The 20,254-nt window shown below is 55.4% G+C and overlaps 1 protein-coding gene and 1 long non-coding RNA gene across 37 annotated transcripts in view; one reads left to right on the forward strand and one right to left on the reverse strand.

Annotated features, from left to right (window-relative positions):
- Positions 1-3,729, forward strand: part of LOC102091799 (protocadherin gamma-A4) — a 223,708-nt gene extending 219,979 nt beyond the window's left edge. For all 34 annotated transcript variants that reach the window (XM_065030276.1, XM_065030270.1, XM_065030286.1 and 31 more), the window contains one exon: positions 1,345-3,729. In XM_065030276.1, the coding sequence (XP_064886348.1) occupies positions 1,345-1,571 (227 nt within the window). In that variant the 3' untranslated portion in view covers positions 1,572-3,729. The remainder of the gene's footprint in view (positions 1-1,344) is intronic.
- Positions 3,437-19,869, reverse strand: LOC110359579 (uncharacterized). Of its 3 annotated transcripts, none has more exons than XR_010466224.1 (3): positions 17,268-19,869; positions 11,682-11,774; positions 3,437-6,091 (listed from the first exon to the last, which is right to left on the reverse strand). It is a non-coding gene; the product is annotated as an uncharacterized LOC110359579 (long non-coding RNA). The 3 variants fall into 3 exon arrangements; XR_002414858.2 differs by lacking the exon at positions 3,437-6,091 and adding an exon at positions 11,905-11,991 and having other exon boundaries at positions 11,066-11,774; XR_010466223.1 differs by lacking the exon at positions 3,437-6,091 and having other exon boundaries at positions 11,066-11,774.
- Between the last annotated feature and the right edge of the window lie 385 nt (positions 19,870-20,254).

Raw genomic sequence — 20,254 nt, forward strand, 5'->3', positions numbered from 1 at the left:
ACCATTGGATGGCTTCAGCACCGATTTGCTTTGTGCTCGGCTTCCTAGAGCCATTTTGTGGTACTGCAGGGGAGGGATTTTCTTTCTTATCTCATGTGCTCTGCTCTCTGAATAAACCTGGCTGGAGAAATGCTGGGGGCAGGGTTTTAACTACAGCAGAAAAAAAATACTGGACTTCCCTTAATGCAATACTAATGGTTGTGGCTGTACAAGATGTTTGTAATGGGTTGCTTTGAGGGTGGATGGGGGGGCGGTTTTCTGCAGAGGCAGCAACTGGGGAGAGGCAGAGCAGGCAGCGTCAGGCAGGGAGGGACAGACAGCCCCGTCGCTGCGAGGGCAGGTTGTCCTACCCTGGTCAGCTGCAGCCCTGCATCCCAAACCTTTAGCAACAGTGTGAGATGAAAACAAGGGGTTTTGGTGCTGGCTGTGCCACACTCCCCAGTATGTGTGTTGCAGCCATCCCATGGAGTGATGTGTATGATGGTCAAGTGCCGGGTCCTTCACGTGGGTCACAACAATTCCATGAACGCTACAGGCTTGAAGAAGAGGACCTGGGGATTGACAGGGTCTGAATGTGAGCCAGCGTGTGCCCAGGTGGCCAAAAAAGCCACCAGCATCCTGGCTTGTACCAGCACTGGTGTGGCCAGTAGGCCCAGGGTAGTGACCATCCCCGTGCTGGGCACTGGTGAGGCCAAACTTTGAATCCTGGGGTCAGTTTTGTGCTCTTCATGCCAAGAAAGGCCTTGAGGTGCTGGAGCGAGTTGAGAGAAGGGAACGGAGCTGGTGAGGGGCTGGAGCACAAGTGTGATGGGGGCGGCTGAGGGAGCTGGGGGGTTCAGCTGGAGAACAGGAGATGAGGGGAGACCTTCTGATCTCTGAACTGCCTGAAAGGAGCTTGGAGCCAGGGGGTCGGGCTCTGCTCCCCAGGAACAAGCGCCAGGAGCAGAGGAAACGGCCTCAAGTTGCGCCAGGGGAGGTTGAGGTTGGATATTAGGAAAAGTTTCTTCCTGGAAAGGGTTGTGAAGCAGTGGAACAGGCTGCCCAGGGCCATGGTAGAGTCACCGTCCCTGGAGGGTTGGACAAACACAGAGATGAGGTTCTCAGGGACATGGGGTAGTTCCAGGGTTGGGTTAACAGTTGGACTTGATCTTGCGGGACTCTTCCAACCAAAATGATTCTATGAGTCTATGATAGTGCTGAAGAGCAATGATGGGTGGGGGTGAATATTGGTGGCACCGAGGTCTTCGTTTGACACCCCTGAGAGCCTTTCAGGGCTGCTGGGACTTGGTGAAGGGCTCTGGCTGGCATTAACAACCTGCCCTTCTCTTTCTCCCCACCCCACAGAAGCTGCTGATGCCAACTCGACCCTGGGCGGTGGGACAGGCACCATGGGGCTGAGCGCCCGCTACGGCCCCCAGTTCACCCTGCAGCACGTCCCTGATTACCGGCAGAATGTCTACATCCCCGGCAGCACCGCCACCCTCACCAACGCCGCTGGCAAGCGCGACGCCAAGAGCGCCGCCTCCTCGGGAGGCAACAAGAAGAAATCTGGGAAGAAGGAGAAAAAGTAGAGAAGAAGAAGGAGACCTCAGAGCAACAGGGCAGCCAGCTCCAGCACTCCCACAAACCACAGCCCAGGCCAGAGGACGAATGTGAATTTTTGTGATGCAAAAAGTAGGAAATGCTGCGAATGTATCTCATCATCATCAGAGCTAAGCAGCAGGGGCTCGCTGCTGTTAGATCTCATGATGAAAACCAATCTGGAAGCTAAACCGAATGCAAACAAGTGCCCTGTGAATACTCGCTAATGTTTTATACGATCCCTTGGGTATTCGAATATGTAAAGGCGGAAGGTTTTCTGCCATGTCTTTGGATCCAGTTTGCTCCCAGATAGCCCGAGAAAGGCACAAGGCTTGTGCTCGGCTTTGCCCAGTGTAAATAACTTTAACGTGGATCTTTTAATTTATAGACCTTCAATCATTTTTTGGAACGGAAAGGGAGTTCCTAGCTTAGAGCCCATGCTCCAGATCTTTGCTTTTAAACTTTCCATTGTAAAATTCACCCCCAGTTAATGATAGTGATGGATTTGTTGCTGAGAAGTTGGTAGGGAGTGCTTCAGTTCCTGCTTACCTGTTACCCGGGAAAAAATAAGTAAGTGTTTCTATTGCATGAGTCAAAGGGAATATGGCAAAGCTGCATCCTAAACATTTATTATTTTTTCTTAAAAAGTGCAACCAACGATGGCCTGAAACATGAGATGAAAAAACCCTTCCTTGATGTCTGAGAGGCAGGGAATTCCATGAGGAGCGTGCCGAGGTGTGCGGCAGCTGCCCCGGTGGTTCTAGGGGTCTCCGAAGAGCAGACACATCTCATCCCTTCTTTGCAGTAAATATTTATATGTACAGTCAATGTTCTTCTGGAATTAAAGCTAAGAGAGTCTCACTCCCCTGAGGCCAGGTGGCCACCTGGCCAAGTCCCCACCAAGGGGACCAGGGGACGATGCTTCACGTTCCCGCACACCGTGTCTGCATGCACATCCTTCACCTCCCGCCTGCACCCACGCAGGCAGCTCCACGGTCCCCAAACGTCCCCGCATGCCCGCACAGCGCGGTGCGAACACACCGGCAGCCGCCCGAGCTGGGGCTGCCTTGGGAGGGAGGGTGGGATCGGTCAAGTGGGTTGGGGAGACTCATGGCTTCTTATTTGGGGTGTGGACCTCAGATAAGGGGGTTGTTTGGGGTCTCAGCTGAAGGGGTGGGATCTGTGGAGCTGCCAGCGTGTGGCTTCAGTGCAGAGTTGGTGACCGAGTAAGTGACAGTTAGTTTGGTGGCACTTGGGGACCAGACGTGGTGGAGGGACCCGAGAGCTGGGGATGATTGTAGGGTGATGCTGCAAAGCCAGCAAAGGGGGTGGCAAAGGTGGGGTTGCATAGGACCACATCGCACAAGACCAGGGGAGGTGACGCTCCCACCAGCTTTGGGTTTTCCGCCCCAAGGAGGGAATCGAAGGATGAGGAATAGAGTTTCTCCATGTGCCCATCACCCTTGCACCGGGCCAGCTGCCCATATCAAAGCAGCTCTGACCCCCCTAGGGAACCCAAGGGGAAATCTGTGCAGCTGGAGGGAGCAGAGGGGCTGCGGGGTGGCCACGAAGGGGCTGCACTGGGTGTCCCAAGGGGTGCGTGGTGTTTTTTTTTCCCCTTTTTTAGTCACTAACACATGACTCACCCGAGCACATCCAACCCTCTTTTCCAGCGGTCACCCCCCTGCCACCCCCTCCCCAAACCCAAGGCAGCAGGAGAATCCGCTGCGTTCCATCCAGCTCTGGTTCCCACCCCCTCCCCTGCCCTCCCTAGAGATGCTGTAGCTGAATCGTAGTCTTTATATTTCTTTTTAATCTGCATTTTGCGGTAGCGTAGTGAGTGTCGTGTATTTAGTGGCGTGTTATTTTTAATCTTGGTAACTAACTTGTGGACACCAGTATTTTCAATTTTCTCTGTATCTTCTTTCCATGTGGTCTGTGCTCCGAGTGTACGTGAAATGAAACACGTTTGCCCTTTCAATGTGTCTAATATTGAATTATACTTATATATTATATATATGCTTATATCCTTCTTATACCCATATAGACCAACGTCGATGTGTTACACGCAAGTTTTATACTCTAATATTTATATTGCTTTTTTTCTTTGGGAAAAAAAAAATAATAAAATGGTTTCTTCTGAATAAATGGTATTTATTCCAGTGGGAAGAGGGGGCACAGATGGGGCCTGTGCAGAGGCTGCTGGCAGGGGGGATGGTTCAGTCCCAGCCTGGCCCTCATAGCGGGGATGCTCTTGGGGTGCTCCCGGCCTTGGGTCCCCCAGGCCTTTGGGTGGAGGTTGACACAGCTGTGGGGGACACTGGTGTGTTCCTGCCTGGTGTTTTGGGGGAAGGGCAAGGAAGGGAGGAGGGAGGAGATTGTGGTGTATGAAGCTACAGCCACTTCCCCAGCCCCAGAGGGATCCAGGGATCCGGTCACCCTTCCCCATCACTGCAGGGATCCACTCTCCCTTATCCAACCCCAGAGGGATCCGGTCACCCTTCCCCGTCACTGCAGGGATCCACTCTCCCTTGTCCAACCCCAGAGGGATCCGGTCACCCTTCCCCGTCACTGCAGGGATCCACTCTCCCTTATCCAACCCCAGGGCAATTCGCTTTTCGCGGTGCCCACACTCCCCATTTTGCATTTGGAGGGTGAATGGGAGGGGGGTCAGGGCCTGTACCCGGGTCCCCCCTGGCCAGGACCAGCTCCCCCCATTCTTTCCTGTGAGGGGGGGTCTGACACAGGACATGACTTGAGGTGTTGCAACCATGGAGAAAAAAATAAGCTGCTGTTGCACAGATGTGGGGGGGAGAGTGGAGAGAGTGGGGGCAGGACAGCCCTGGGAGACAGACAGACAGCTCAGGGGGAGGGGGTTGTGGCTGGTCCCCCCCATTAGCAGCACACAGGAGGCTCCAGGAGCACAGGGCACTCCCCCAGTTCCATCCCACCCCCCCAGTGCCTCTGTCAGGCCCCCCTGCACCCCCCGTGATTGCCCTTGCACACAGAGACCACCCCCAAAGCCCCCTTGCAGACCAGCAGACACTCCCCAGACCCTCCTGCACCGCACAGAGACCCCTGGAAATCTCCATGCACCCCTCATAGTGACACCCCTCCACCCCAGATTCCCATGCACTCCACAGAGCCACCCCTCCCTTTGCACATGGGGTCAGCCCTGCTCATCTGTGCACCCACATGCACACACACGGGGACAGAAGTCCCAACCAGAGCACCCTCCTTGGGGGCAGGTGGACCCAGACCACATGGGAAGGCACAGGGGGGTGACATGGTAGGGACCCTCTGCCCCCAGCCCTGGTGCCACCATCCCTTGCATATTGGAGCACCTGGGGGGACAGCTCCGGTGGGACGATGATTGGGATCAGCTCACTGCCAATGGGGACCAGGGCTGAGCACATCCAAGTGCCACCCTCAGGCTGTCCCCAGCACCCGTCCCAGCCAGGGTGACATCGTCCCAGGGTGCTGGGCACTGCTGGTGCCACCAGTGGTGGAGGCAGAGGGGCTGGTCAGACCAGTGGGTCTGTGGTGGGGTGACGGCCACCGCTGGTGGGGAGCAAAGAGGCTTTGCAGAGCTGTGGGTGTGTGTCTGGCTTCAGGAGCCCACAGCCACCCCGCTGTGTCCCTGTGTCGCCAGCTGCTGGTGTCAGTGTCAGGATGTGTGCTGTGTGAGGATGCACAGTTAGTTTCATTTTACTTCTCCTCTCAGTAGCGCTAAAATCACCCAAGAGCACCACAAAAACCAGGAAGGGAGATGCACAGGGACAGAAACTTGGCCAATTAGTGCTGATGAAGGGAACTCGGTCAGCTGTGTTAATTACCAGGGACACGCGGGATTGCAAACATGTTCATTGCAGCAAGGCTGGCTGATGGAGGGTTTCCTGAGCCCGGGTGATGAGAAAAGGGAGATCAACAGAAACTGAGCCCGAGTCACAAAAGGGACACAAAGAGGGTGACAAGACCGAGCCCCCCGCAGCTGCTTGGGTTGAGTGGCCATTGAGGAATTTGAGGGATCGCACTTGGGAAGGGCAACTTGAACTTGAAGTGGAGGGGACAATCCTGGATGCAGGGTGGGAGCAGATGTTGGGGGCACCTTTACCTTCAGCTGTGGGGGGGCAGAGGGATTCTGTGGGACCGCGGGTTACAGCCCGTGTCCCTGTGCTGACTGCTGGGGGTGAGCAGCATTATCCCACCCCCCAAACCAGGTGTGCATGGGATATGCACCTCTGCCCCCTCTCTTGCCATCCCCTTGTCACCTTCTCCAGTACATCCATGGCCTGGGATGGGGGAAGCCCCAGCTGGAAGCCCTTGATGGTGCAGGAACAGGCCACATAGTGCTGGAGGTCCCATTGTCCTTCCCCTGGCGATTGTTCCAGACTCACTGCCAGCTCCCAGAGGGGCTGGAGCCTGTAGATGCCGTGGGCAGCGAAAGTCCCATGTCACCAGCTTGCAGGGACTTTGTTCACAGCAGTCACTTTTTTCTCTGGCCAGTTACCTTGGAAAACCAAAGCAAAAAATCAACAGGAACAAAAAAAATGAATTGTACAAACACAGTTTTCCTCTGGATCCATGAGCTGAGCTGGCCCTGGTCATTTGGCCCTGGGGAGGGCTGGGTGGGACCGGCTGTCCTGCCCGCTGACGTGCTCCTTGGCATCGGGCTGCGGTCACGGGCTGAGTCCTCCAGGCAGCTCCTCAGCCATGACCTCACCCAGCAAAGAAGGGGGGGGGGGGGGGGGAGGGGGGTGTAAAAATCATCAAAAAACACGGACTTTGGACAAAGCTCCCTCTTGCCTGCTGTTCTGGAGTCCCCAGATACAGCTGGGAGGTCGCCCCAGGTCTGACGCAGACACTGGGAGCTGCAGGGTTAAGTGGGGCTTTGTGCACCCCAGTGCCAAGAACCTGCAGCTGGATTTTGAGCCCAGTCTGAGCAGAAGGAACCTCGGGGAAGGGGCAGCAGTGGGGGGCTTCCCCTCCCAAAAATGTGTCAGTGGGGAGAGTAGCTGATCAAAAAACACTTAAAATTCTTGGTGCTTGGGATAGAAAAGCTCTAAAAGGGACTTGCTGGGGCAGCAGGTGCGAACGGCCGGGTGAGGACAGCGGGTGTTGGAGCAGGGTGAGGTGGAGCAGCCTTTCCCGCAGCCCACCCCACCCACTCCCCCCAGCCCCTCACCATAACACCCCCCGGGTATTTTATTTCCCCCGACGCAGCCGGCTCCTCTCACAGCATCACGTTCCCAGTGGGAATGAGAGATGTTTCATCATCCACCGCATCCTGTCCTGCTCCATAAATCCGCTTCCTGACGCTTTGATTTCTTCTTTTTTTTTTTTAAATGGCTTAAGCCCAGCATGCGGAGATGGAGTAAAACCTGCGTTTTGCTGGCTGGAACCCTGGGACTGCGGCGAAGGAGAAGAGGGAGGCTGGACATTGCCTGCCCTTTGCCAGCCCTGCCGGGGCTGGGTGGCTGCCAGGAGCTCATCATCCCACAGGACCAGCCCCCAGCTGCTCCCGGCTTCAGGAGACATGGGAAAATCCTATAGGATGTGGTGGAATTTGCCCTTTTGCAGCTGGCGCGGCCTCTGCCACAGACCATGAAATCGTTTTGATTGGAAAAGACCTTTAACACAATCGAGTCCAACCGTTAACAAGCTCGATATCCAGCTGCTGGAAGGATGGTGACCGATCTCAACAGAAAAAAGCGTCTTTTGGCTGGAAAGCTTTGAATAACACTCCACACAAATTTAAGTTCAATGTTTGCGTGTCCACTGGTATGAAGTATTGTTATGCAGAATATTTAAACTGCTTTTAACTTCATGATGCTGAGAATATTTAGAAGCAAGCATATTCATTAATATGAACTTCGGCAGAGGTGAAACTACTGCATTTAGCCACATTCAAGTTGGAATTAAAGAAATTAGTAAAAGAAAGGACAGTAATAGGGACTTCATACTAACAGTACAATACTGATCCAGGGATTAAGCTGGGGGTTTTATAATATTTTTCTATAATGTTCTTCTGTTATTATTAATACAGTGTATTGAAAAAGAATCTATAAAAGGAGCCTGGTCTGTCTGTCTGTCTGTCCATCCTCCCCCTGGGTGCTGGAGGAGGCAATGGCAGCTGTGGCCCGGACTTGTGGTCAGGGATCCGGGGAGAGGAGGCTGGGGAGGGGGACACACACAGGGGACAGACAGGGGTGCCAGGTGGGATGAAGGCAAATTGGGCAGAGTGGGGAGATGCTGTGGGCACTGCTGCCAGGGGCTCAGCTCCAAGGGGACACTGCTGTCCCCCGCAAGGAGGCTGCACACTCCGCTGGACCTTGCTGAGGCCACTGCGGGTGGGACCTGCCAGGGTCACTGTCACCAAACTGCTGGGGGATGAGCCAGTCCATGGTGCCCCTGCAGTCAGGAAACTCCCCAACTCCCCTGGAATCCTGTGGTGCCCACCCAACCCCATACTGGGGAGCTCCTGGGGTTCCACAGCCGGGCAGGACCAATTCCCTCATGGGTGCCCCCATCAGCTCCCAGGGACTTTGGGCAGAGGCAGCGCTTCGGGAAACCCCCAGACAAGAAAGGGAAATGTCAAGAAAAGCCGCTCACAAGCAAAATCCCCCCTGCCAGCTGCACAAGTGACAGTTTATGCCCAACCCTCCCCCATTGCGCACACGGTGACAGTGGCCGTGCCCGGCATGGGGAGGGGGTTTTGGCACCGATGCTGAGCCAAAGCACCCCGGGCTTTGCCAGGGTGGCTGGGAGCGGGAAGAGGGCTGGAAATGGCTGTGTTGGGCATGTCCCTCTTTCGGGGCCAAGGACAGGGGTTGCATGGTGCTCAGGACATCCCGCTGGCTGAGGTTTGGAGGCCACTGCTGATTTTGGACCAGGGAGCACCCCACAGGGGCCTCCCCTCCTCTCCCACAGGGCTCATGATGCGGGATTTGGGGGGGTCCCCTCCCGGGTGAACCCCAAGTGACACAGCCCTTCCCTGGGGAAGGGAAAACAGCTGGTGGAGCCGTGCGGTGCCGGAGGGAAAGGGCCCCCCAGTGCCATCCCAGCTCGTCCCAGTGGCAGCTGCATGGCAGGTCCCCAGGGGGTGCCAAGGCCTGCGGGGTGGGGATCCTATCCCTGTCCCCATCACCAGGGCACAGCCAGGGGGTCCCCGCAAGCTGCAGTGGGACAACAGGGGGGCTTGTGCCCCCCTTTCCAGGGATAAATAGAGAAGGAGGGTCCTTGTGCTGCGGAGGGAGACGGTATGGGCGCCAGGGAGGGAGAGCGGCCAGACGGGAGGGGAGGAAGAGGAAGAGGCAGACAAAGCTGCTTTGTGCGGGGCAGCGTCTGGGGAGTGAAAGGGCAGGATGAGGCCCGTGGGTGCCAGATGGGGGCTGGGCTGGCTCCCTTGGAACCCACAGTCGCCAAAGTGAGGGGCACGAGATAGTCCAGTACTGTTCAAAAATTTAAAAAAATCCTTTAAAAATATTGTTTCTATTCATCTCTGCCCCATCCTTTTTAAAAAATGTCTGTTTTAATTCGTGCTTTACAATGTACAAGTTAGCCCAGCAGTGTGTGTAGGTGATTTATAAATCAAATATTGGGGGAATGCAATAAAGAAAACCATCGAGCCTGCTGCTCTACGCGATGCTGGTGGGAGGAAGCAGAAATCCCCCCCGCTGCTGCAGCCCAGGGGATGTGGCACTGCTCCCCCTGAAGCTCATGAGGTCTCTGCTGTCCCCTGCAGAGCTTTGGGGTGTCCCCACCCCCTAAATGAGCACCAGCCCTGTGGCCTCTCCCCCTGGCTTTCCCCAACCCCCTGGCCAGGCATAGCGCCAGGTTTAGACAATTATTTTATTGCGGCTCTTTTTTTCCTCTATTCTTGTAGACCAACGCGGGCGCGTTGAGCTGTGGGGCACCGCGGGAGACCCCACTCCGCACCCCACTCCCCCAATTCTCCTGCTCCCCAGTTAGCAACTTGTCATTGACGAGCTCATCAAAAGGCTGCTAAAATAGAAGAACTGAGAGTTGCCACAAACTAGGGCAATAATCAGGTCTCTGCCCTTATTTTTTAAATTATCCCAGCAGTCCCCCATGTGTCCGTGCCTGCAGGGGCTGGTTCCCAAAAACCCTGTGGAGCCAGTGCTGGCCCTGTCCCACAACCACTGAAGCAATGGGGACATCTCGAAAAGGACAGGGGGCTGGGGAAGAGGCAGGGACAGTTTTGGACACAGGCCTGGCTGGTGGCCACGTCTCTCCAAGCCTGTGCCTGTGGGGACGTGGGAAGGCAGGGAGGAGGACTGAGGATGAGGGGGAGATGCTGGTGGCAGCTCATTGCAGCAGGACGGGCTGGAGCAGCTCCAGCGTGCACCAAGGACCCTCTCAGTGATATCCCACTGTCACCTTTGTGCAGCAGGGGCTGCTCCCCAGACCAGGCAGCAGGGGACAGGCTGATGCAGGGGGGATGCAGACACCCCATGGGGCACCAACCACAAGGTGCCGCAGGACTTGAGCAGCAAAACAGCTGCTGCAACATAGGCTTGGCCCCGGGATGAGTAGCACAGCCTGGGCTCAGATGTGCATGCACGAAGATGCAGCCTTTCTCCTCGGCTCCAGCCCCAAATACAGAACCAGTCGCAAGGACGAACTCCTCCTGTGTCACCAAGCCAGGACCACCAGCATATGGCAAAGCATTTGTCCCTCCAAAGTGGCCATCTGGGAGAAACCGTCCTGTGTTCCAGCAGCACAGCCAGGAGTTCTGGCCCAGTTCTGCCTCTCAGGCATTGGAACAGGCTGCCCAGGGCAGTGCTGGAGTCAGCATCCCTGGAGGGCTGGACAGACGGACATGAGGTTCTCAGGACATGGGGCAGTGCCAGGGGTGGGTTATGGTTGGACTTGGTGATCTTGAGGGGCTTTTCCAACCAGAATGATTCTGTGATTCTAAACCCAGCCAGTGGCCAGGCTCACGCCTTGCACACAAGAGCAAGGGCAGGAGGACCCTCCATGGGGTCACCAGGAGGGACACTGCTGGCACAGAGCTGCCACAAGGGTACGTACACCTTTGGGGACACGAAAGGCTTGAGCAGTGTGACCAGGGATGCACTTATTGCTTTATCCCTGGAGAATATCCATCACAGCAAGTATTTTGGACAGTGAAGGTGGCTCCTGCCCTCACCAGCTTCCCACCCTGGTGACATTTGGGCAGGGGGGACACCTCCATCCCTCAGTGCCCACTCCACGCCTGGACTCTCAGGGACCCGAGCATGTTTGCCAAGGCCAATTTCCTGGGGGGAAAACAGGACTTGCAGCCTCCTCCCCGGTCACGGCGGCAGTTCCCAGCCCAGCACAGGCAGCTGTGATGCTGCTCCAGCTTCCCAGGGACCACCTCAGCCTGGACAAGGTCCCTGCTCAGTGCCACAAGTCTCCAGGTTCATCTCTGCACCAGCAAAGTTACAATACAGAGGCAAAGAAAGTCAAGATCACATACTTTGTACCAATTATAACATTTATTTCTCCATCTTTTGCATATAGAAACTGTCACGATAGCGCGGTGCTACCAGAGCATCACTCACTCACAGCTGCAAAGCCATGAAAAAAAGGCTTTATATTGTATTAAGGGAATCGTTACCAGAAAATAAAAGCTCTTGGGCAAAGCTCCAGGCTGGCCTGGGTGCAGCTCACGTATCCTGATTTCTCTTGCATTTTGCAGCTTTCTGGGGCTGCTAAATGCAGCCACGGGTGTTTGGCTGCACAAAGGCAACTCCTGCCCGTGCAGGCAGCTGTCAGCCCGGCAGAGCCCAGCACCACCATGCCAGAGGAGCTCAGCCCTCAGCCCTGTGATGCCCCAGGCATCGAGAAGGCAGAGGGGCCGATGCCTGAATTGCCCTTTTTTATTCCCTCATCTATACCTGGGGACAAAGGGTTGTTGGATGCCAGGGGAAGGGGTCAAGCTTTGCTTCTAGTGGCCTCCTGGTTAATCCAGATTTGAGTGCAGGGGGGCCGTTGATGCATCCTGCCCAAGGCTGAACCAGAGCAGCTCCTCTCCCCTCCACGATCAGCGTTTTTCTCTTTCAAGCACAAACCCCTTGCATGCAGGCACGTACCTGCCTCTTCCCAAGGGCCCCTCTGCAGCCGCTCGCTCACTGTTGTTCTCTCCGGTTCATGCACCGCTGGGTTTGTACGATGCAGCCGAGCACCTGGGATGGGAGATAATAGACATGAAGCGCATTTGAAACAGGGAGCACATTGTGCCCCACAGAGCGCTGCTGAGAGCAGACGCTGCCGTGAGCGGAACGGTGACTGCACCACGTGCTGTGCGGGGCTGACCTGGCACAGGGGCACATAGTGTCCTTGCTCTCCCAGCTTTTTATTAGTGCTTCCAGTCCATTATGTGATAACAGGCCCCGGGAACATCTGAAATAACAGAATTCTATTTTTCATAATGTTATTGACTACGAAAGTGCTGCTGTGCAGGAGGAGGTTCTGCTGGTACCTGCAGGACAAGCCCTACAGCCCAGTGCCCAGGAGCCTGTGCTCAGGGCAAAACCCACCACGTATTCTGGAAGGAGAAGGCTGCTAACTTGCAGCACTGCTGCCATGACACATGGAAGAAACTGTTGCCCTGAGGGTGGTGAGAGCCTGGCCCAGGTTGGCCAGAGAGGTGGTAGATGAACCATCCCTGGAGACATCCCAGGCCAGGCTGGACGGGGCTCTGAGCAACCTGAGCTGGTGAAGATGTCCCTGCTCATGGCAGGGGTTGGACTTCCAATCCAAACTATTCTGTGATTCTTGAAAAGTGCATTAAAACTGAAAGGTGCAGCTTTCCTGGGGAGCTGGAGGAGCTGCCTGAGCTCAGGACACCGCAGGACCGAGAAGCTCCCACTGCAGCGGCCAGGGCTGCCAAGTGCCCTGTGTCAAGGGCTCAGACCTTTGCCTGTCCTCACCCCAACTCCAGAGAGCAGGAGCAGACCCGGCAGGCACCACTGGGACCCAAACAGGACCTGACCTCCTTGGGAGCCCCTGCACACCCCATGGGAGGGGACAGCAGGAGGGTCACGGGGGACACTGCCCAACCAGAGGATTCCAGCTCCCCAAACCAACCCATGCTCTGCGCTTTGGCCTTATCCAGTTAAGCCCAGCTTTGCCTTTCCGCACTGGTGTCCCCACAACCAGGCTCAGACCGTGCCCAGACTTAAGAAGCCTTTATAGCTTAATGCCTGAGCTCATCCAGCTCCTGACGCCACGCTTGAGCCACAGCCCCGAATTTGAGCAGCCGCTGAGCACTGACTGAAGCGGGGGCACTCAGTGGAAGAGGACACAGGGCAAGTGTGGCCACTGAGTATCACCACTGGCACTGCCACGGCACCGGCACTGCCACCGGCACAGCCATGGGACCAGCATCGCTTGCGCAAGCTCCTGCCTCCAGCGCCTCTGGAGATTCATCTTTACAACTGGGAGGGGATGGCAGGAGAGAGGGAATCAGCTCAGGAATATAAAGCAGCAGCTGAGTTGCTGCCTAGATGCTGCAGGAGTGAGACGTTAACTCTTTCAGCACTGAAAACCTTCCACGCTGTTACCCTGGCTTCTGAAATACCAAGGGCTGGCACACAAAACTGTGCAGTGGAGGCAAGTTAGAGGTTCCCATGCAGGATTTAAAAGCCTTTTGTAGACTTTGCTTAACAACAATCATGAAGCCAGCTCCCCTCTCTCACCCTCCCCATTCCCTGGAACTATTCCTCACCTCTCCCTGCCCTGCTCCCTGACACGGTGTCCACTTCACCAGTGGCACAGCAGGCAGGAGATGTCACTTATGGGTCTGTTTCTCACCCCCAAAACAGAAACGCAACAGAAACACAGGCTGTGCCCCAGAGACAACCAAGACAGCACTTCTGCCTTGTGTGCAGCAGGTCTGATGCATGCAGACCCCATTCTGTCTGGGAAGGGACTGACAGACATCCATGTCCAGCCCCAGACATGGACCACCTCCCATCCCCTTCCAGCTCTGCTGGCAACATGGCCCCTTGTGCAGGGGGCGCATTTTCCAGTGCAGCCCCACTGGGTGGGCTCAGGTTCCTGTGGCGGGGTTGTGAGAGCTGCCTGAGAGCTGCTCTCCAAGCTCGGTCCCATGGTGAGCGGGGATGAAGCATTCGGTTTGTGCAGACAACACAGGGAGCATTCAGAGCTGCCAGGCTTTGTGCATGGATCCCCTCGGGGTACAGCAAAAAGGAGCGGGGGGAGTGAGAGATGTCCCCCCTCACCAGCTGCCAGCTGGACCATAGCAGAGCTAGACAGAGATGAAGGGAAGCGGGAGCTCAATGGACTTCTTGTCTTCATGGCCATGAGCTGGCAATGTGCGCTTGCAGCCCAAAGGCAATTCCTATCTTGGGCTGCATCCCCAGCAGTGTTGGCAGCAGGTCAAGGAGCTGATCCTGCCCCTCTGCTCTGCTCTGATGAGACCCCCCTGCAGTGCTGGTCCTGCTCTGGGTCCTTAGCACAGGACACACATGGACCTGCTGGAGAGGGGCCAGAGGAGCCACAGAAATGATCTGAGGCTGGAACAGCTCTGCTGGGAGGACAGGCTGAGAGAGCTGGGGTGTTCAGCTGGAGAAGAGAAGCTCTGGGGAGACCTTACTGCATCCTTTCAGTACTTAAAAGGGGCTGATAAGAAAGATGGGGACAGACTTTTTAGCAGGGTCTGTTGTCATAGGACAAGGGGTGATGGTTTTAAACTAAAGGAGGGAGATTCAGGCTGGACATGAGGAAGAAATTGCTGCCCTGAGGGTGGTGAGAGCCTGGCCCAGGTTGGCCAGAGAGGTGGTGGATGAACCATCCCTGGAGACATCCCAGGCCAGGCTGGACGGGGCTCTGAGCAACCTGAGCTAGTGAAGATGTTTCTGCTCATGGCAGGGGGGGCACTGGGGGAGCTTTGGAGGTCCATTCCAACCCAAATCATTCTGTGTTTCTGTGATTCTTCATCCCTTAGCAAAGCCTCCTCTCCCCAACAGCCCCTTCTCCCCCAGGCGCTTCTTTCTCCTTGGGCAGAACCAGCCTCCCCCAGCAGCCCAGCTCTGCCCCCACCAAACCCCTTTCCAACACAGCATGAACCCCGCAGGCTGCTCCCTCCCTCCCTCCACCTCCACTCCTTGCAGGTCCCAAATATCCCCTCACACCTCCACTGATACTCTCTCATCTTTCTCAGCCAGGGAATTTTCTCACATCCTCCCACCTTTTTCTTCCATAAATGCATTCGGTTGCTTTTTTTAACCTGTCTAAACCATAAGCATCTGCAACATCCTGTGAATAGGAGGGCTGTGAAACCACGGCGTGGCATTTAAACCCAGCCCTCCCAGCTTCATTCAAGCTCTCCCAGAAGAGACACAAACATCTCCAGTTTATAATTTCACACGCCTCTTTCATGCCCTTGTTCCGGACTGAGCAGCCCCAGGTCTGCAGCCTCCCCTGCACCTCATCCAGCTGACACTGTCCCCGCTCAGGGGAACCAGAACTGCGGGTGGTACAACATCTTTCAAACCAAACCAGCCACTGCTGAGGATGCTTTTCCCTCCTCTCCTTCCTTTCCCAGGAACTCCTTGATCTCAGATGGGGTTTTGGGGTTTTAACCATGGCAGAGCACTGGGCTGACATTGCCACGGCCACCCCGTAAACCCCATGTGTCGCTCTGGAGGGCAATGATCCCTCTGCAGCCCTTCACAGTTAGGCTTTGGGTCTTTCCTCCTGAAATATTGTCAGAAATATTCCTACTATTCAGTTTCCCTGATGCGTTTTGTTTCCTGCCTTTCTGCCTGTTAAATAAGGGGTTAGCAGCCATGTCAGAACCTGCCCTCTCATCCCATGGCAGCTGAGCTTTAGGAGACTGCAAAGACCCCTTTGGGAATCCCCACGGGCTTCAGCAACTGGCTTCTCATGCTATTGCCATCAGCAGCAGAACAACAGGAAAACACTGGAGCTACTCAACATTAATAATGTTTTGGGCCACAAGTACTTATGGCTTGGCCAAGGGATCCGCTGGGCTAAAACCCCCTGCCCAGAGATGCTATTTTCAATCAGCCCCAGCAGATCTGACTTGAAATTGCAGCAGCTCTGCAGAGGACTGACAAAACATTTTGGAAAGACTCGGAAATTGCTTCCTCCTCCCACAGCACCCCCAATTTTTGCCATGGCAGGATTGCACCCTCTGGCAAATGGTGCAGCCTGCCCTGCTCTCCACCTCTGTTTGAAGTTTGCATCACTCATGTTAAGGACCAGCATCTTCCTCCCTCCCACAAACCAGGCAACAGCCCAAGCAATAGGGCAAGGGGTGACGCATCTGCTCCGTACTCGACAGCTTCACCCCCTCTGAGGAAGAAGAGCCCCTGGATGGATTCACAGCTGGAGTCCCCGGGATGGATTCACGATTGATTTTCTGCCTTTGCTGCGTGGTGGGGAGCAGATGGCACACGCATGACGTCGAGGTGACAGAAAAGGACACTGCTTGGGTCATGTCAACCACAAGCCAATTCTGAATCATCTGGCTGAAGCTCTGGGGGTAGGACAAGCACCAAGCCGAACCAGAGAAGGACACTGAACTATTGTCCGTGTGTCCTTCCTTCTGCCCGTGGCACTCCCCTCTTGCTGACCTCGCTCCGTCACAACAGGTCCTTTAAGCTATTAAGCAAAAGCCCAGTGGCTTTTCCTGTTTCTTTACAGTTTAGGGATGGAGCTGCCTGGGCAGGACGGGAGTCGGGGATCAGAGCTGACCAGGTTCATGCTGAGCTTCCACCTTTCTCAGCAGCCGTGATGGGAGATGGAGAAATGTCTGGACAACTGGTGATGGAGAAGGAAAATATGTCCCACTGGGAGAGCTCCTGGGGACTGCAAAGCATCAGGTTCATGGGGAGGAGGACACTGAGAAGCACCGTCTGCAGCAGAATCCTCTGCAAACCAACATGCAGGATCCTCTGCAAACACACACTCTCAGGGTACCACGTGGCAATGCCAAAACCATCCCAGGCTTGGGATCCAGTGTGGGTTAATCCCCATGGGCAGTTCAGCCCCACAGCCACTTGCTCAACCCACCCCCAGTGGGTTGGGGGCCAGAATTGGAAGGGCAAGGGTTGAGATGAAGGTGGTATAATAGGTAAAGCAACAGCTGAGTGTGCAAGAAAAGCAAAAAAAGGGTTTTACTCCCCACCTCCCATCATAGGTGGGTGTTCAGCATTCAGCAGCTGGTGGTGTTGAGCTGCCCACCAGGGTGACACCACACTAGGACCTCATGGATGCTGCCCTGTGCCAAAACCACCTTCTGAAAGGATCAAAAACGGGGAAAATCCAGAGGGCGGGGGAAGGAAATACCCTGGTGACAGGAAAAGTTCAGGCTCACGTGCCTGGTACCCCCCAGCTCCCAACCCCAGCACCCTGTGGCAGTGAGTTGGGGTCCCTTGTTTGTGCAGGTGTGGGAAGGGAAATCCTTCCCTCCAAGGAAAGTGGGGTCTGACCCCTGCGAAGGTGGCGAGTGTCCCCCAGGGTTCTGGTTACAGCAGGAGAGGTTCCTGTGATGGGAGCACACCGTGGCTCCAGGGAAGGGCCAAGGACACACACCACGCTGAGGAAATGTCAGTGACACAGGACGTGCTGTCACTAACAGCTGAGGTGGCATACGGGAGCACACGTGGTGCCACGGTCAGACCTACCTGCACATTTTGTGCTGCTGCCGCTCACTCCCACGGTCCTGTCACCATCCATCAGCATCATGATGCAGCTGCCACACAGGTACCGAGGGATCGGGGTTTGATGGGGCAGCAAGGCTGTTGATGACCCTGTTACTGCAAATTCCTGCCCCTTTCTGAGGGTAAAAAATGAGCAAACACCCCACTGCAGGCTGCTGGAAGCAAGCTGGAGATTTCTTTCCATGTTTTCCTGACCTTCCTCCTTGTATATTTGAGACATGAAAGTTGTAGCTCCATCTCTTCTGCGTCTCTACTCTGATGCACTTTTTCCAAATGCTTGGCCGAGCGACCTTCCTCCCCCGCTCTTCTGCTCGGGTCACTGGCTTGTGGCCACTTCTACGGCACAGATCCAGCACCATGTGTCCTCACTCCCACTGCAGGTCGGGTTTTTTTCCGCTTTCTTTTCCACCCTGAGCACATCACATCCCCTCTACCCACAATCTCCCATCCAGGGAACCTTTTCAGCAGCACGCAGGCTGCTCTAACATCTCCCTCACACCATTCTTCTCAAACTCTGTCATTTCTGAACCGGCTTACAAGCCGTCTCATTTTCCAAACCCTCTTGATCTCTCTTCCTTCTTTCACTAACGTGGCACAAGCCTCTTCTCTCTGGCTTTTCCTATAGCTTCTGGCACCTGGGGCTAACTCCATATATCTCACTACCACCTTGACTCATTTCATCTCTGTGAGTCCTTCTGGCAGAAGTGGTAACAATCCTGCCTTAACCACACTTGTGCACGTAAAAGATGCAATTCTGCTTCCTGAGCCTGGAAGAAAACTGAGAGCTGGGGTGTTCAGCCTGGAGAAGAGAAGGCTCCAGGGAGACCTTATTGTGGCCTTTCTGTACTTAAAAGGGGCCTGTAAAAAAGATGGGGACAGACTTTTTAGCAGGGCCTGTTGCCATAGGGGTGATGGTTTAAACTAAAGGAGGGGAGATACAGGCTGGACATGAAGAAGAAATTGTTGGCCCTGAGGGTGGTGAGAGCCTGGCCCAGGTTGGCCAGAGAGGTGGTGGATGAACCATCCCTGGAGACATCCCAGGCCAGGCTGGACGGGGCTCTGAGCAACCTGAGCTGGTGAAGATGTCCCTGCTCATGGCAGGGGGGAACTGGGGGAGCTGGGAAGGGCCCTTCAACCCAAACTATTCTGTGATTCTACGATTCTAAGAAAAAGCTGTTGTCCTGCTCCAAATCATTGGCCGGAGAGCAGCCGATGGCAGTGCACAGGGAAAGGTGCTGTGTGAGCCAGCATGAACAGAGGGGTGGAAAAGCTATTTTGGATACGGTTTATAAGGACATAACACGTCGGCAACGGCAGCAATGCCAGCTGGGTATGTGAACCGTGCCAGGGTTTCCTTGACAGCTGAGAGGAAGGAACAAGCACCAAATACTAACAGGAGGTACCATTTTTTCCTTCTCTTCCCAGCCCTGGAGCTCCCTGTGGGTAAAATGCAGAAGCAACACAACCCGGTGAGCAGCACCAACCTGGCCACACTCCCTGCTCCGGTGGGACAGGGTGCAGGACTGCAAGGCTTCCTGTAAAACATCCATCACTCTGGTCCCACCAGCCACCCGGGACCAGAAAACCCAGGACCCCGTGACACTCACGTGGCAGGAACGGGGACTGGAGCCCAGCGTCTGGGCTCCTTCACCAAAGCTTTGTAAGCAACAGCCACACTCTGCTACGGAAAAGAGCGTATTTTGCCTCCACCTCTCTCAGACAAAGGGAATATCCAGTGTTTTCCCCTTCCCTCTGTTTATGCTTCCAGGGAATGTTTTCATGCCCCATGATGGGGGGGTGGTAAGGCACCCACTCCCCGCCTATAGATGGGAGGGAAGGGATGAGGACCCAGCCTGCCTGGCAACACCCTCCTCCTGGGGGGACAGTGTGGGGACGGCTCCGCCAGGATTTTGGGGCATATTCTCTAAAGCCTTTCACTTCTCCAAGATCCCAGCTGTTGGGTTATTTGTTGCCGACAGAGGCGTCTCCAGCTCCTGCACTGATCTCCCCCAGGGTCTTCTCCCCCTCCACGGGGCTCAGTCGCTCCCTTATTCCTCTCCAATGAGCGTCCCCGGTTGCTAATGCCACCCTGTCCCCTAATCTCCCTTTCACTCTCGTGATGGTGCTCAGGCCGCTAAGGAGATTAGCCTGGCCTCAGCTGCTCTCCCTCCCCAGCAACAGGGATGTCACCATGTGCAGGGGTGACACATGCGCTGCCACCACCCTGGTGGCAGTGCGGCTCCGCTGCCCTCTCCTGTCCAGCCGCAGACCCAGAGGTGCCTGAGCCGCAGCACAGGATTAAATGTGATGGGACAAAGCATCTGCAGGACATTTCCCCCCACCAAGCTGGGAACCTGGGACACCTGCACCCATCCTCACTGTCCCTTTTTTTTTGTGTGGGAAGCTTGAAAAAGAGCGAGCCAGGACACAAGCAGAGGACAGAGCCACCCTGCACCCCCTGAGACACAGCCTGGTGCTCCATCAGCCCAGGAACAGATTTTAAGAAGCCACTAAAACCCCAGCCCTAGACAAAGCACAGCGGAGGTTGTGAGCTCCGGCACAAATCACTCACCGTGCGTGGGGCCGCTCGCTGCCCTGCACATCCTCCCTCGGCGCCGAAGTGGTTAATGCTGAACACACAGGCTCTCTGCAGATCTCTGTTTCCGTGACAACAGCTCCTGATGAATCCCAGAGCTATAAAATCCCATTAAACATTAGTGAGAGGGTGTCTGCGCTGCCTGCACAGGCTGCCACCTGCCGGCAAACCCCCGTTGCCAGGCTGAGCCCCCATCACACCCCGCACCCCAAAAACACAGCTCAGGGGAGTAAAGACAGCACCAACACGCTGGGGGAAGCCTGGGGCATGAAACCTGGCTACCAAACCCAGCTTTTGGGCTAGTGAAGGGAGGCTGTAAGGATGGAGGGTGCAGGTAATACATCCCACAAGTCAC

The sequence above is a fragment of the Columba livia genome, chromosome 14, assembly GCF_036013475.1.
Source record: "Columba livia isolate bColLiv1 breed racing homer chromosome 14, bColLiv1.pat.W.v2, whole genome shotgun sequence".
NCBI lineage: Eukaryota > Metazoa > Chordata > Aves > Columbiformes > Columbidae > Columba > Columba livia.